At 34.6% G+C, this 15,431-nt stretch overlaps 1 protein-coding gene across 2 annotated transcripts; it reads right to left on the bottom strand.

Annotated features, from left to right (window-relative positions):
* Positions 1–1,965: 1,965 nt before the first annotated feature.
* LOC107480280 (autophagy-related protein 13b) lies at positions 1,966–6,257 on the bottom strand. Of its 2 annotated transcripts, none has more exons than XM_016100421.3 (4): positions 6,099–6,257; positions 4,593–5,959; positions 4,346–4,512; positions 1,966–2,781 (listed from the first exon to the last, which is right to left on the bottom strand). In XM_016100421.3, exons 2-4 carry the CDS (start codon positions 5,931–5,933, stop codon positions 2,433–2,435), a joined length of 1,857 nt encoding a protein of 618 aa, XP_015955907.1. In that variant the 5' UTR covers positions 5,934–5,959; positions 6,099–6,257; the 3' UTR covers positions 1,966–2,432. The 2 variants fall into 2 exon arrangements, with proteins under 2 accessions (XP_015955907.1, XP_015955906.1); XM_016100420.3 differs by having other exon boundaries at positions 4,593–5,962.
* Positions 6,258–15,431: the final 9,174 nt, after the last annotated feature.

The following is a 15,431-nucleotide window of genomic DNA, read 5'->3' on the forward strand; positions in this document are numbered from 1 at the left end:
TAATAACGAAGTCCAATTAAATTACCTTAAACTCAACAAAAATCACTTTCATTATACTAGTGTGTACACAACGCATTTTAATAATACAAATATGTTTTTCGTCTTCGTCTTCACATTTTTTTTCTTTGCATTCTTCCTTTTTTTTGTTTTCCTCCTTTTTCGTATTCGCATTCTTTTTTCTTTGTATTCTTCCTCCTTCTTCTTCTTCGTGTTCTTCCTTCTTATTATTTTTCATGTATTTTCTCTCAATCGTTATTTTTTTATTGCTACTATTGTTGTTGCATTTCTTCTTTTTCTCCTTTTAATTGAGGTTCATTTGGATGTAGAAATGAATTCGATATATTTTTGTTGATAATTGAGTCTTTTTGACTGCTTGATCAAAATTAACTGATTTCGGTTCATTTGTGAATTAATTGATGTTCACTTGATGCTGCTTATAAGTATTGGCAAATTTTTTATTCTTTAAGTAATTTCGGTTCATTTCTTAGTTTAATTGAGGTTTATTTGGATCCAGAAATAAATTGTATGTGTTTTATTGATGATTGAGTTTTTTTTATTGCTTGTTCAAAACTGAACTAATTTCGGTTCATTTGTGTGTTAATTGATGTTCACCTGATGCTGATAAGTATTAACCAAATTTTTTATTCCTTAAATAATTTTGGTTCATTTCTTAGTTTATTTGAAGTTCATATGGATCCAGAAATGAATTCGATGTGTTTTTATTGATGATTGAGTCTTTTTGACTGTTTGTTCAAAACTGAACTAATTGAATGGAATGGAGTGGAATCTAATACAATTGAATAAAGTGATAATGAATAATTTCATTTTTCTTTGCTAAAAAATTTGGTGAATACTTACCAGTAGTATCAAGTGAACCTCAATTAGTACACAAATGAACTAAAATTAGTTTAGATTTGAACAAACAATAAAAAAGACTCAATCATTAACAAAAATACATCAAATTCATTTTTGGATCCAAATGAAGCTTAATTAAACTAAGAAATGAAACGAAATTACTTAAAGAATAAAAAATTTGGTCAATACTTATCAACAGCATCAGGTGAACCTCAATTAACACCCAACTAAACCGAAATAAACTAAGAAATGAACTGAAATTATTTAATGACGGCATAGAGAAAATCAGAACCAATAAAAATGTTTGCAAAATGTTAGTGTTATTGGTGATAACACTAACGAAAGAGAAAGGTAACGAAAAAGGAAAAGAAGAAGATGCAACATCGAGAGAGGAGGAGGAGGAAAAAAGAAAAACTTGCTTGCATGAATTTGGAAAAAAAAATTGGCGTTTACGTTAAAAGTGAGAAGTTGTTTATATTTAAAAGTCAGTTACGTATAAATAATACGTAAATGTAGAGAAAATTATAACAATTTGATTAGACTTAATTAAAAAAATTACTTAAATGCAGAATATTATTGATAATATAATATCTACAAAAGTTGATTAGGTCACACATTATACACAAATTACAAAATCATACAACCGATTTACATTAAAATAATAAACACATATAAAACAGTATAACAATCACGTAATATTAGTTTTCAAACAATTTATTTATGTGAGAACCCATTTTTCAATTGAAACACGAGTTAATTAAAATAGTATACCTGTCAATGTATGGGGTAATAAGGCTTTCTACAACCAATGATTGTGTTCACGGTTTTACTTTTTCGTTTTTTAGTATACTATCAAGAAAATGACGTTCGTACTTTATGCCTCAACTCTAAAGTGAAAAATTGGACCGTATTACTAGAAAGGACAATTTTAGAAAGACCCAATACAATGAATACAATTAAGATTTAAAGTAATTTGCTTTTCAGTATATTTATAGATCCATCAAGTATTGTTAATTTGTTATAGATATCAACATAAATATGTCATGGTTATCACAATTTATATATTGTAAATGATAAATATGATGGGATGTTCATGAAAAATAAAGTTATAATCATAACAGCAGAGATGATACTTTGATATGACCCTAACCAAAGTTCATAAACTTGAGTACAAGATTGGCCAATAAGATCAAATAGCATAGCAAATAAATCTTCTGCCTCGTGTTATATATATATATATACAGGAAGTTGACTATTAGCAGTTGCATGTGTGTTACATAGTATAAGGCCCACCATGCCATTGGATAAAAAACCTTTAGATCACACATGATCATCATATTTACACATATTTTCAAAATAGAAAAAGAACATATCTTTCTATTAGCTTAATTTTATCAAGTAAAAAGGTGTGTTTTTGTTTTTAGTGATCCCATTCCACTGTGAACCTTGTTAGGCAGAAGCATAATACAGCATGAATAATTTCCCTTCTAGAACTCCAAAACTGTAGTTTGGGAAGAAGCTGCAACAGAATAGCTTCTCGCATTTCCAAAAGAGAAACCAAACATGCCACAGGTATACTATATCTGGGGCTTACTACCTCGTGTAAGCAACAGGTTTTTCATCTCTCTGTAGCCATGAAACTCTTCCAATGCATCAGTTGTTGTTTTCCTTGTTGCTGTGAGCCCGGAAGACATCATGCTTGCTGGCACTGGTGCTTCTAGAGCTTGAATGTTGTTAGCATTCCAGGTTTCGGGGCATGTGCTGTGTGACAAGTGTTCAGAAGTAGAGAAATCTTGCCGGAGAGGTGGTGCTTTCTTCAGCATACGTACAAGTGCACCAACAGCAGCATCCTGGGACTTTCTGATGGGAAGGAATCCTCCAGCTTCAAATGCCTCAGCCATATGACCATGATCAAATGATTCCGCCCTGGTTATGCACAAGGGTTCATGTTAACATCAGAAAAACAGTACACCTGACATATTTAGAGTCACCCACAACTTTAAAAAAGCCAAGGAAAACAACTCAGATTACATATTATATATTAGAAAATTTACAATTGTTTAAAATATGATTCATTGTCAGGAGATCATACATGACCTAGTAATTTGAGAGCCTACGAAAGTTAAGTTTTGAATGAAATATCGAATCTAATGACTGAATGGACACTGCTATGCACCCAAGGTAAGTGGAGAACCTACCCTCTAAACCTAGCAGTCAAGGAGAGGAAAGGGGGGAAGAGGGGTGGGGACAACCCCCCTCCGGTCTCTCCCTAACTAGTAAATACCAAAAACAGTATACTACACCACTCGAAGTGGTATTTTGCACTTGACACACTGTACTCAGTGATACATCACTAAGCCTATTCCCAAGTCAGAAACCTTTGCAGGTAGTCTCACACACTTTTTACCAGTGAGCAAACTCATGGAACCAATCCCTCTCCCCCAAAAAAAAAATGGTAGAACAGGGTGGATGCAACACACACTTTTTACCAGTGAGCCCGCCGGCAAAAAAAAACAAAAAACCACCACCACACAAACAACAAAAAGGCAGAACAGGGTGGATGAACCAATGTTGAATTGATTTATTTAAAAATGAAGAGACACCATTAAAGGGAGAAAATCAGAACCAGAAAGCTGATTAATTCAAAATATACATATACCACAAGAATCTATTCTGGAATAGATAGCATTCAATACTGAATGCGGATTAAAAGAAACAATGTCAAAGATGAGACAGAATAAACAAGAACATACAGTGCATCTAAGTCATTTCAGTATCTACTCATTGGTATATAATCTTAAAAATATGTGTACAATTTGAAGGAGCAAGTGGACAGATCAAGAGGAAAAGAAGATGCAAAGTTTTTCTCCACAAGCAGTGATGTTCACCAATTTATAATAATAACTGCTTTTAATACTACTTTATTTTTTCTTTTTTTTCTCTCTTACCTATAATTTGATCTTTTCCATTTTAGCTCAATGGACAACAATTAGTTGAGCTCAAAATCATAGTTACCAAACATGCAGTATGGATCCATGTACATCCTATGCTGTTCATACTGGTATTTGGATTGTCATTTTTCTCATGCTTATAACACAACTATTTAGGGAGGGAATCCAGCATCCAAAATACAGTGTGGGAACTACATTATGCAGGATTGTTGAGAGAACCCAAAATTCTGCTTAAATTTATTAGGTTGTTATGTATTATTACTTTATTAGTACTATGTTTCACATAGCATATACTTTGAAATCCAATCGACTGAGAACCTAATAGTATTACCCTAGACTTTCCTGGACCAAACATGACCTTCCAGTTGCATGTAGTTCTCCTGCTCAACCTGAGTTACCCTCGTTATATAGTGATTATGCTATTTTCTTTACAAATTCAAACAACATTATTGGAACCGTAAGCTACTTGACAAAGCATATATCTTGTGTATGAGATTGGCATATAAGGAAGCGTAAATCTGAGCAAATTCACAAAGTACCTGCTGCCTGGATCTGTCAGATCATCATCATCAACATCAAAGGGGCAAGAAAAATCAGTTTCATCAAAATCATCCTGATAAGACCTATTTGAGCTTTGTGGTGAACTGCAAGCTGATATCTTGATTCCAGAGTATTTACGAGGTTCATCTTTTCCAAGAGGAAACAACTGCAAAAGGCATAGCGGACTATTAACAAATCCAATATGTTCGAACCACGAAAAGTTCATATGGTTAGTATGCAGCATACCTTCTCAGCTGTTGCACCTGTTTGCATTGTGTTCACACCCCTATCGTTCTTAGAAACACACCTTAAACCTCTAAGTGGAGCAGTTGATGGCAAATTATGCCTGTTAGTGTTGGGGTATCCAGGGGAAACTGCAGCTTCAGCATTAGGTATGCTGACCGGAGCACTTTCAGATCGTAAAAGTGGTTTAGATGGTAATGACCCGGGATAGTATATTGAAGGTGATGGAGAGGGATAACACTCATCAAAACCTGAATTCTTCTTCTGAAACAAGGACATCTCAGTTGGATGAGGGGGCAAACTTGAAGGTGGTAAACGCCGAGAACTTGCATTAGATATAGACGTGTGCGATTCTGAATATGTTGGTGAAGGTGAATAAGTAATGGAAGGAGGTGAGGCTCTCCAATGGTCGTGACTCCAACTATGTCGCCTCAAAAATGGCAATGACGAAGGAGAGCCATGTGATGGCAATCCAGACGGGTACCTCCTCAATGGATCTGGCAATGGACTGCCAACATAGTCAGTTATAACTTGCGGGGACAACGGAGTTGAAGGTTCAGAGCTCACATCCGATGCAGATGGGCGATACATCACCGAAAGGCACAGCCTACCAGAAGAAGCATCCACAGGGGTGAACCCAAATTTCATCATTTCTGCTTCCTCTTTACGGGTGAAGGGCTCACAAAAGGAAGATACCCGGTGAGCAAGAGTAAAGGGACGAATCTGTGCAGACGAATTTAGCTCTCTGAAAATTTTGTAGGCAGGTAGAAGTCGAACAGTGGCATACAAGGACCTCAGAAGTAAAGTTGATTTCTTATACAAGGCATGCAAAGAAACATTACTTGACCTCCTAGTACCAGAACTAGAATCCCTTGTCTTTCTGCTCTCATACTGAACCACCCATCTCTCTACAATCTTTTCAGTGTTTGTGTCAAGTCCCAATTCTTCCTGATCGGTATTCCAGCTAAAAGGGTATCTTTCCTTGAGTGAAGAACTCCTAGGAAGAACCCTTTTGGGGGATAAACTCATGGGGTCCCAGCCAAGAGGCTTTTGCACTAAAATAACATCAATGACTATAAAGTCAAGATTGTTGCGGCGTAAGAGGTCAATGTTATCTATGGCGGCAGGGCAATCACGAAGAGCCAAATTGAACCATTTATCCCTGGGGCGCACGCTGGGGGAGGAGGAAGATGAGGAACATGGAGAGGAGATAGCTTGATCAAGACAGGAACTACGTGAGGAGACAGAAAGTGCCCTTGATTCAAGTATTATATGAATGCTTTTGGCAAAGAACTCTGTTATAATTTGTTCCATCTTAGCAGCTTCCGAGTGTGAGGATGCCATTGAATATGCACCCCACAAGATTAACACTACTACGTTGTTGGGGCAATTAAACAAACACAACAACGACAAAAAACAACAACACAGTTTTAAACACAATTATAAAATTTGAGAAAGCAATAATAAATAAATAAATGGAGGGAAATTGCGAAAGAATAGAGAATTTACCTGAATCCTTGGCGACAAGAGAAGAGAATAGTAGAGTAGAGTTTCCCCTTCCCTTATCTTGAATTGAATTTGGAAGAGAGACTATTAAGGAGTGGACCCCTCTCTGAATACACTTTACTAGTTTACTTACTCCATCATCACACTTTCACTCTCACTCCCTTCTGTTTCTGTATTGTTTTGTGAATAATATTCAACGACCACATTCTAATTACAAGATAATAGAGATAAATCTTGTCTTTTGGGATGTTCACAAGTCATAACAAATATTTAAATTAAAAAAGATAGAACGAGATAAGAATCAATTAAAATTCGGTGAACAGAATAAACTAACGATCATTTTAAATTAAAAAAAATAAAAATTATTAATTATATTCTAATCAAATTTTAATAAAATTTCATATTTTCGGATTTTTAATTTTACTAGTTTAATAGTCGACCATAGATACATATATTTTGTCATTATATAGCTCAAATATTTTTTTCTACATTTTATGTGGAGATTTAGGGTGTTAAGGTATGTGAATATGTTTATAGTACAAGATAAGAATTAGGGGATTTTATGATTTAAGATACATGTTTAAGGTAATACAATATCTGCGAGTATGCTTGGTTCATAAATTTCAATGCGCAATGCATTGTTGTATTGCTGAAGGTAGTGTTTCTTGTACGTAGCTTTTGATAAGTGAAATTTACATCCTGTTTGAAAATTTTTTTATGATATAAAATTAATTAAATTCTATCCAAAATTAAATTCCAATCAGAATTAAATTAAATTCTAGTATTTAGAATAAATTAGTAAAACTATAAAATTAAATTAAATTTTAGTATTTGTACTATTTATTATTAAATTATATGAAATAATTTTAAAATGTATTTTTTTACTAAAATTTTCTTTGGCTAAAATTTGTTTACCACTTTTATAAAAATAAAAATTAGATTAATCTAAAAATATTAAATTTAAAAGAATGTTATTAATTAAAAAAATTAAATAATTTTTTATGGTTAATTCTAACAATAAATCAACAACAAAAAATAAATACGAATTATCAAAAATTAATTTATTGACATAACAAGTAAAAAAATTAGTTATTAACAGCAAATTATAGTAACTAATTCATGTTATTGAAATAGAATAAAATTATGTCACCTTTTATTAGTGTTATGATTGATGCAACTTCACTCTAAATATCCAAAAGTAATGACAAATACTTGATGTCATTAATCTATGTTAAACACAAAAAAATAGGTATATATTATATTAAGTGAGTTGAAAAAAGAAAAGTGAAAAAAATGAAGGTGGTGAGAAAAAGAGAGGGTGTGTTAAAAGGAATTTTTCTGAAATAAATTTAAAAAAAACTATTTTTAAAAACATATTATTTGAACTTTAATTTTTTAGATACATTTTTTTTTTTAGGGTCTTCAACCAAATTCGAAAGTGGATTCTCTCTGGTGGAGAAAAAGGTGGATGGTGTCAATTGTTTAATCTTACCCTTTATTGCTATCTCTCATGTTTATTTTTGGTTCCACTTGTAAAATTAATGGTGAGAGATCACACTTTATTTCATCACGTGTTAAAATAAATAGAAATGATCCATTTCCGCGAAATTCTATATTTTTATAGAGTTCGCCTTATTTTCCGCACGAACTTCACTACATATCTTCATAAATATCAAATTAGGAGAGAAGAAATAACCATTATCATCGTCTCCAGAATACATAGAAGTACATAAGAGTACACAGGAATAAGTCGTATTTTTTTTAAAAAAATAATAATTTTTTAATTTATAATAGAAAAAATCATTGTTAAATATGGCTTATTTCAAGGCCAGAACAAGTAGCAAACATTACGAATAAGTCCTTATCTCTTTTAATGTTTAGCAAATTTAAGAGCAAATTTTGTTTGGCACAAAAGTCTCCCTAAACTGGGAATGTGAGATATATTAGCTAGAGTTAGTTATCCTTGACTATAAAATAGCAAGATTGCGTATATGATTATGCAGAAAAAAAAAAGATTTGTTTTTTAAGGTACATCAAATTATTTCTCATCTTTTTCTCTTTTTCCTATTTCGCCTCTGCTTTCTTGCTTCTTGGTTTCTCACAAGCTTTTTTATTCACTTTCTTCAACAAGTCTCGTGCTATTTTTTATTGGTATTAGTTAAATTCATTTTTGTAATGGTTTTATTCACGAAGAGCCGTATGAGATGAAAATTTCATGTAGGGTTCTGGAATAGCGATAGAATTTCTAAACAATCATCACCTATAACTCCAAAAGAACTAAATTTCGTAAGTAATATAGAAGAAGAATGAAAGGAATATCCTATAAGGTAATCATATTTGCTTAGAAAAATATGCTTTTCAGGCACTTGAACCCGCTTAGATCACATCTAGACAAATAGAAGCAGGTAGATAGGCAATGTCACGAAATGTCCGCTTATGGGAAGACTGTCACGAAATGTCCGCTTATGGGAAGATGATAATGGTTGAGCTAGCGATATTAGGTAGCGTTTGTTTTGAGGTACTGAGACAGAGACGGGGAGACCGAGACTCAGTATTATGTTTGTTGGCTCAGAGACTGGTACTGAAATTTCTGTTTCTGTCCCCAAAATTTCAGTATTTCAGTATCTCCAAAAAATTGGGACAAATGGGATTGAAATATTTAGAGATGGAGACTGAAACTTTGATAACATTTTATACCTAAAATACCCTCATTTTAATTAATTAATTCTAATTTTACCCTTTGTACAAATTAAATTAGAGTTTCATCCTTGTTTCAATTTCTGTCTCCCACTTTACACCAAACAAAATACTAAAATTTATTTCGGTCTTTGTTTTTGAGTCTTTGTCTCTCCGTCTCAGTCTTAAAGAAGTCATGCTTGTTGTCTGTGTACTTTTATGTACTCCTAGGCTACGTTTGTTTACAAAGACAGGACATTGAGACAGGGACACAGAGATGATCGTGTTTGGCATAAAAGATATAGACAGATGGCATAAGAGACATGGATAGAGACAATGTGTCCAGAGACACTGAATTAGTGTATTTTGTGTTCATTTTGACAGGAAGAACACAGAGATACTAACAAGGGACACAACTTATTTTTAATTTTTTCTTTCATTATTCTTGTTAATTTTTCACAATTATATTTTTTATTATTATATTTTTCATCTCAAATTTTTTGAATGAAAAAAATGAGAATAAATTAGATTTTCATAATTTGTTCTAGTTTATCACAAAATAAAATACAAGAACACAAAATTTTGTGTCTCTGTCCAGTGTCTTGTCTTGTCCTATCCTATTTTTCGTGTCTTGTCTTGTTCTCGAAAACAAACGCAGCCCTATATACGGTTGGAGACGATGACAATGACTTCAAAATTTGAATTTTGTTCTTAGAGAGAATTTGGGTTAAGTTTGCGGGAGTGCGGCAAACTCATCCTAAACAAAAAAAAAGAAGATATTAGAAAAAAACTGTGTTAAAATTAAAGTTGAAATAAGAAATTTTTGGAAATAATATTTTTTTATTTATTTCAGAAAAAAACCTATGTGTTAAAAAGTAGGAGACGTTAAGAAAAAGTGAGTGACAAAAGTTTAGAAGTAATTAGATTATAAGGATATTTTAGACATTTTAAGTTTCAAGTGAAATTCCAATTGAATGAAATTTTAAATCGACCTATTTAGGTTGGAATTAATTTTGAGAGAAAATAATAGAATTGAATTGAATTCTATCTAAATTAATCTAGTTATTTTTATTTCAAACACTGAAATTGAATTCAATTTTTATGAAAATTGAATTCCAAAGATTTTCAAACACCCTGTAACATGTATCTCGTTCACACTATAAACGAGATAAGTCACGAGACGACGTGGTCGTATCACGTTTATAGACGTGTTGTGTAATGCTCTTATTTCGATTGCACTGTAAACAAAATAATAGAAGTAAATGCCTATATATATGTATCTCGTCCACAGCCTTCAGTCAGTCAGACCCTTTGAATTCCCCTTTTTAGCTTTTTCTCCCACTTTTATCCTTTTTTAATCATATTTCTGAATTATTTAAAGAATATGGCGTGCGCTAATAATCACGATGGAGACATTAATAGATTGAACACGACTTAGCACATTGTAGGGCAGTCGATTTTGAAATTGGTGTTGTTTTTCGTTTTAGAGTTATATTAAAGCATAGATGTGCTACCATACTTAGAGTACTTTAATAGAAGTAGTATGCAATATATATTAGGCGAGTAAATATATGGTTAGGAGTAGTTTAAGCATATTTTAAAATGGATATTAGTTAAATATTTGTTTAGTTTAGCTTTTCTTTAGTCTAAGTTATTATTAAGCATATGTTTATTAGTTTAGTTATTAATTAAGGTTATTAACAATTTGTAATAAACCTAATTAAGTAGCAAAATGTTTATGATTATATTTACTAAATATTTAAGTAAATTATTTTTTGTTAAATTTTCTTGTTACTTAAACTAAGTTATCAAGTTGATGATGTACTTGTTGGTTATTCAAGTAAATATTTTCATTTAATCTAACATATATAGGAGATGCGAAATAAATTTTGTTATTCACTATTTAACTAGATAATTTTATTTAAATTAAAATAATAATATTTATTAGTATAGTCATTAGTTATCTTACGAAATATTTTTATTTGCATTAGATTTACAGACGTTTAAATTAATTATTTTACTAAACATTTTATTATTCAAGTAAAATTTTTTATGTAAACAAATTTATAATTTAAATGTTTGTAGTTATTTACTTAAATAGTTTACTTATAAGTCAAATTAATTTCTCATTCGGTATTTTTATGTTTACCAGAGGTTTTGCCTACTTCTTCCAACCGGATGCCATTGTGCCGTACCTGAGGGAGGCCGGGTTCGGTGACGCATTGCCGCTTAGGAATTTTGTATTCGACAACTCTTCGATCACAGTATTTGTTGAGCGTTGGTGCCCAGAGACCCACACCTTCCACCTGCCGTGGGGTGAGTGCACAATCACCCTACAGGATGTCGCATATCATTTTGGACTACACGCTAATGGAGAGCTCGTGGGTAGTTTCTTTCGTGACTTTCACACATAATATGGGACCAGGGCCTGGGAGTTGGTTGAGAAGCTATTCGGTGTCAGGCCTCTTGTAGTCCAGTAACAAGGAGCGTAGAGAAAGGAGTCTTCCTCCTTGAAGTTGACATGGCTTCGGGAGCGTGTCCAATAGATGCCGTCCGATACTGATGATCCAGGCACCCTCCGATAGTATGCGAGGTGCTATATACTGTTGATGATCAGAGGTTGCCTGATGATTTATAAGTCCAATAATCAGGTTAATCTCCGATGGCTCCCACTACTAGATGACTTTTAGAGGTGCTGATCTCTGTCTTGGGGATCTGCTTGGGCGTACCATTTCCTATGCTTAGGCCCACCGCTCCACCACAGACATTGTAAGAACCAGAACCTTTGAAAAGTCTTTTTATGATCAAATGTCAAATCATATAGTTATTTATAGCCTTAATTCCAGAAATTATCTTATTAAAGATAATTAAGTCAAGTCGTGATTTATTGAATTTGAGATAAGTTATAATTATTATCCAATTTTATAATTATTGGATTATTTCCTATATTTAAATTATAAAGTTGGCAGATATGAAACAATATGAATTTTACATGATTTTGATTAAATGAGTAATATTTTAAATATTAGTACTGCTATTTTGGAAGATGAAGAAATTAAGTATATTATTTCTAATTATTTGATTTGGGTATTTTATTGAAAGTAATTTGTAAAAATAGAGGAGCAAATAGTATTTTTATACATTATTATTGTTGGACTAGAATTTAATTCTAATTACTATATTATTTCCACTTTTATTTGAAATTACCATTTTATCCCTAACCCTAATTTTCAAAATAATGAAACCCTAACCCAGTGAACCGTTACCCGACCCGGTTCCCTTTTCACCCACACTCAGCTCCCAAACCCAGCCGCCACACTCAATCTGTCTTCCTTCCCTCTTTCATTCACGCCACACACGGTTTCCTTCTGTTTCCATGAAAGAAAGAAAAGAGAAGCAGAAAGGGAGAGATGGAGCAGAGCTGCGATCATGGGGTAAGGATGGGCCGCGCTACTGTCGCCGATCACCTCGCTGCCGCGCAGTCGTCGAACCATGGAGGGAGGGGGAATGTCGCGAGTCACCGTTCCTGAGCTGCAGCACCATGGAACCAGCCTCGTCGCGCCGCTGTCAGCCTCGCACCTCCTGGCGCCGTCGGTGGAGCCATCTCGGCCGGATCTGCTGCAGGATATCAGGAAGAGAGGCGTTCTTCAGATGGCAAACGGAGCTCGGCAGGGGCTGTAGCGCCGTCACTGAACTCGCGCGCTGAGGGAGATGAGACGCGAGAGGGAGCCATCACGGGGTTGCCGGTGCCGCCGCGTGGCTGAGCTCGCCGATTGTGGAGGTCGACACTGTTAATGGGGTTTCGTCGGGAGAGAGGGGACGCACAAAGAGGGAGCCAGAATCGTGGCCGGTCACTGATGGGGCTTCATCCGCCATTGCTGTTGGCCGTTTCGAGCTGCTCCATCGCCTCTGCTGCCAGAGAATGCAGCTCAGTTGCCGGAAAAACCAATGCCGGTAAAGGTCCCTGCATCTGGTCTTCATTCCTTTCTATTCCTAGGTTTTTATCTTGACGTTGTTGTGCAGTCGTGGTTGGCGGAGTCTTTCATCGCCGCTGCCGGGTTGATATGGAGTTGCGGCTGTTTTGACTTGTTAATTTAGTGAGTATTTTACGTTTCGAAACCTCTGCGTTAATGTCTTGTTATGTATATTAAGGTCTTGCGGTATTAATGTGTTAGGAGTTAAAATCCGGTTTGCTTATGCCGCTTGTAGCTGTTTCTGATTTTGAGAGAAACAAGCAGAGTCGAGGTTTAGGTTGCCGGTGATTTCGAGTTGAGGACAAAAAAGGAACTTATGAGGCATTTGGATTATGGAATTGCATTTTAAGGTAGGGGCGCTTTCCAAATATATATTTTTATATGTTAGAATTATTACATATGGATACTGATGTAAGAAAATGTGTATTTGGTGATTGTATCGGCCTTATGTATTATTTGATTGACTCGAATGTTTATGGATGTTGGTTTGGCTGATTGGAAATGAGTTAAATCGGTTGATATTGAGTTGATTTTGAAATAGTTTCCTTGAGATATGCCACTGAGGCGACTGTTGGCTTTAACTTGTTTTTGAATTGATTTCTGGTTTTGAGTTGTTGAAAAGGAATGAGAAACGGTTTAGTTGGGACCCGAACCGGGTGGCAAAGTCCAAGTTTTAGGGGAGGTGCTGCCGAAATTTCTATAAAATCTGAGTCTTTATTGAAATATTGTCTGGAAAAATGATGAGTTAAAGACTTCAACTATTTTATTTGAATTATCAAGAAAAATATGATTCGTGCTTTTGAAATGAGTTATTAAAGAGGAAATTGTGATTTAGTCTTGCTTCTTAAGAAAGGCCCTGTGTCTCTTTCAGGAGAAGGTTATTTAGATGAAATTTGTGTTTTAAAGCTGTTTGAATGTGAAAAGGATTTATGCCTTTGAATTTGACTTGGGGGTTTCAATTAAAGAAGTTTCAATGACTTTGAAAGAACCTGAATGCTTATTGACAAGTCTCATCTTGAAATGTTTTGAGAAATGTTTTAAGTACTCTTTGAATTTTGAATTCTTGTAAGACTAAAACAATTTTGAACAGTTGAAATGTTCTAGAATTTATCATGGGGGTTGAAGTTGGTTTTGCCTAAGTAAAGGAAACGGCTTTGAAAGAAGTAAATGATTACGTGACTTGGTTTGGCTTAGATCCTATTTTATTACTCAAATCGGAAAGCCAAGGTTTTAATGATTTTAAATGAATTTGGCGGAATGAGTTATGTTATTCTCCCCTAAAGACTTGGGACTCTGCCGGAAAACTTTTGGTTATAAAGTCCCATTGTTGGATGGGTGATTTTGAATACTTTGAAATAAATCCTTAACTTACCATGGTTTTAGAAGTTTTGGAAAGAGAATGACGATAGTGGCTTTGTTTTAAAAAGAGAACTCACTTTGAGTAAATTTGGCTTATGAGCCTGAGATGATTTGAGAAATGAGATCTTTAAAGCCAAGGCTAAAAAGAGTTGAAATTTGATTTCAAAGTGAAATGGCTTGAGAAAAGTGATTTATGGCTTAAATGCCGGTTTTATGAATTTGATGATGTTGAATGGTAGAAGTGCTATTTTGTTATGGGCCGGAATGGTTGTGTATGATTATGAATATTGGCTGGTTTTGGATTGAACCGTGATCCGGAATGGCTGTGTATGATATTGATTTATGGCTGATTGCCGAATGAATTATGGGCCGTATGGCTGACTATGAGTTACGAATTTAAGCCGAATGGCTGAGATGGATGTTGATCCATGGCTGAGACTAAATGAATATATGCTTGAGATACCTGGGTAGTAGCAAGGGGTTGAGGTTCGTCCCACTTGCTCCAGGTTAGAGACTGTGACGCCTGGGTAGTAGCGGTAGTAGTGGTGATTCCACTCACTCCAGGTTGAGCTTTTAAACACCCGCCTGGGTAGTAGCCGCAGTAGTGGTTATTCCACTGGCTCTGGGTTGAGCGGGTAGTAGCAATGGGGTTGTAGCTCAAACTTACTTGCTCCGCGATGGGTGTTTCTGTCCATGGTTAGCTACCAGGACGTGTCGGGTTGGCTATATAACCGACAGATGATATCATCAGCCACTAGGGACAGGCATGCATCATATGCATCTATGTGACATTGTTTGGATGTGCATATTGTACTTGGTTTGCCTATGTGATTATCTGCTAATTGTTCTACTTGCAATAACTATTTGTTTGTGTTTGCATCTGGAACTCTGTTGGATTGTGGTGGATTGGTTGTGGTTGGATTGTTTGGGCCTAGGGCCGTGGTTGAAATAAGATGGACCGATGATTGGTTTCGGTTTTGTGTTTCTGATTTTGGAAAAGTATGAAATGCTAATTTAGTTCAGCATGGTTAAACCTTTTTGAAAGGCTTTTGAGTTTTGAGAATTGAACGGTTCCTCTTTTAGAAAAGATTTTCGACTTTACTTTTATTGAAAACCGTTATTTTTGAAAAGAGGCATAAGACGGTTATTAATCACTAGTACGGTTTATCTTCATGTATCCTATTTCAGTAATTCCCAAAAATCCTCTACTGAGAACCCTTTCGAGGATGATGTTCTCACCCCCTACATTTTTCCCCTTTCAGGATATGGGCGCAGAAGTTACAAAGAGCTTATTTAATTGTTGTTGTGATGCTCTTTATTGCTTTAG

Source organism: Arachis duranensis, chromosome 3 (genome assembly GCF_000817695.3).
Source record: "Arachis duranensis cultivar V14167 chromosome 3, aradu.V14167.gnm2.J7QH, whole genome shotgun sequence".
Taxonomy (NCBI): domain Eukaryota; kingdom Viridiplantae; phylum Streptophyta; class Magnoliopsida; order Fabales; family Fabaceae; genus Arachis; species Arachis duranensis.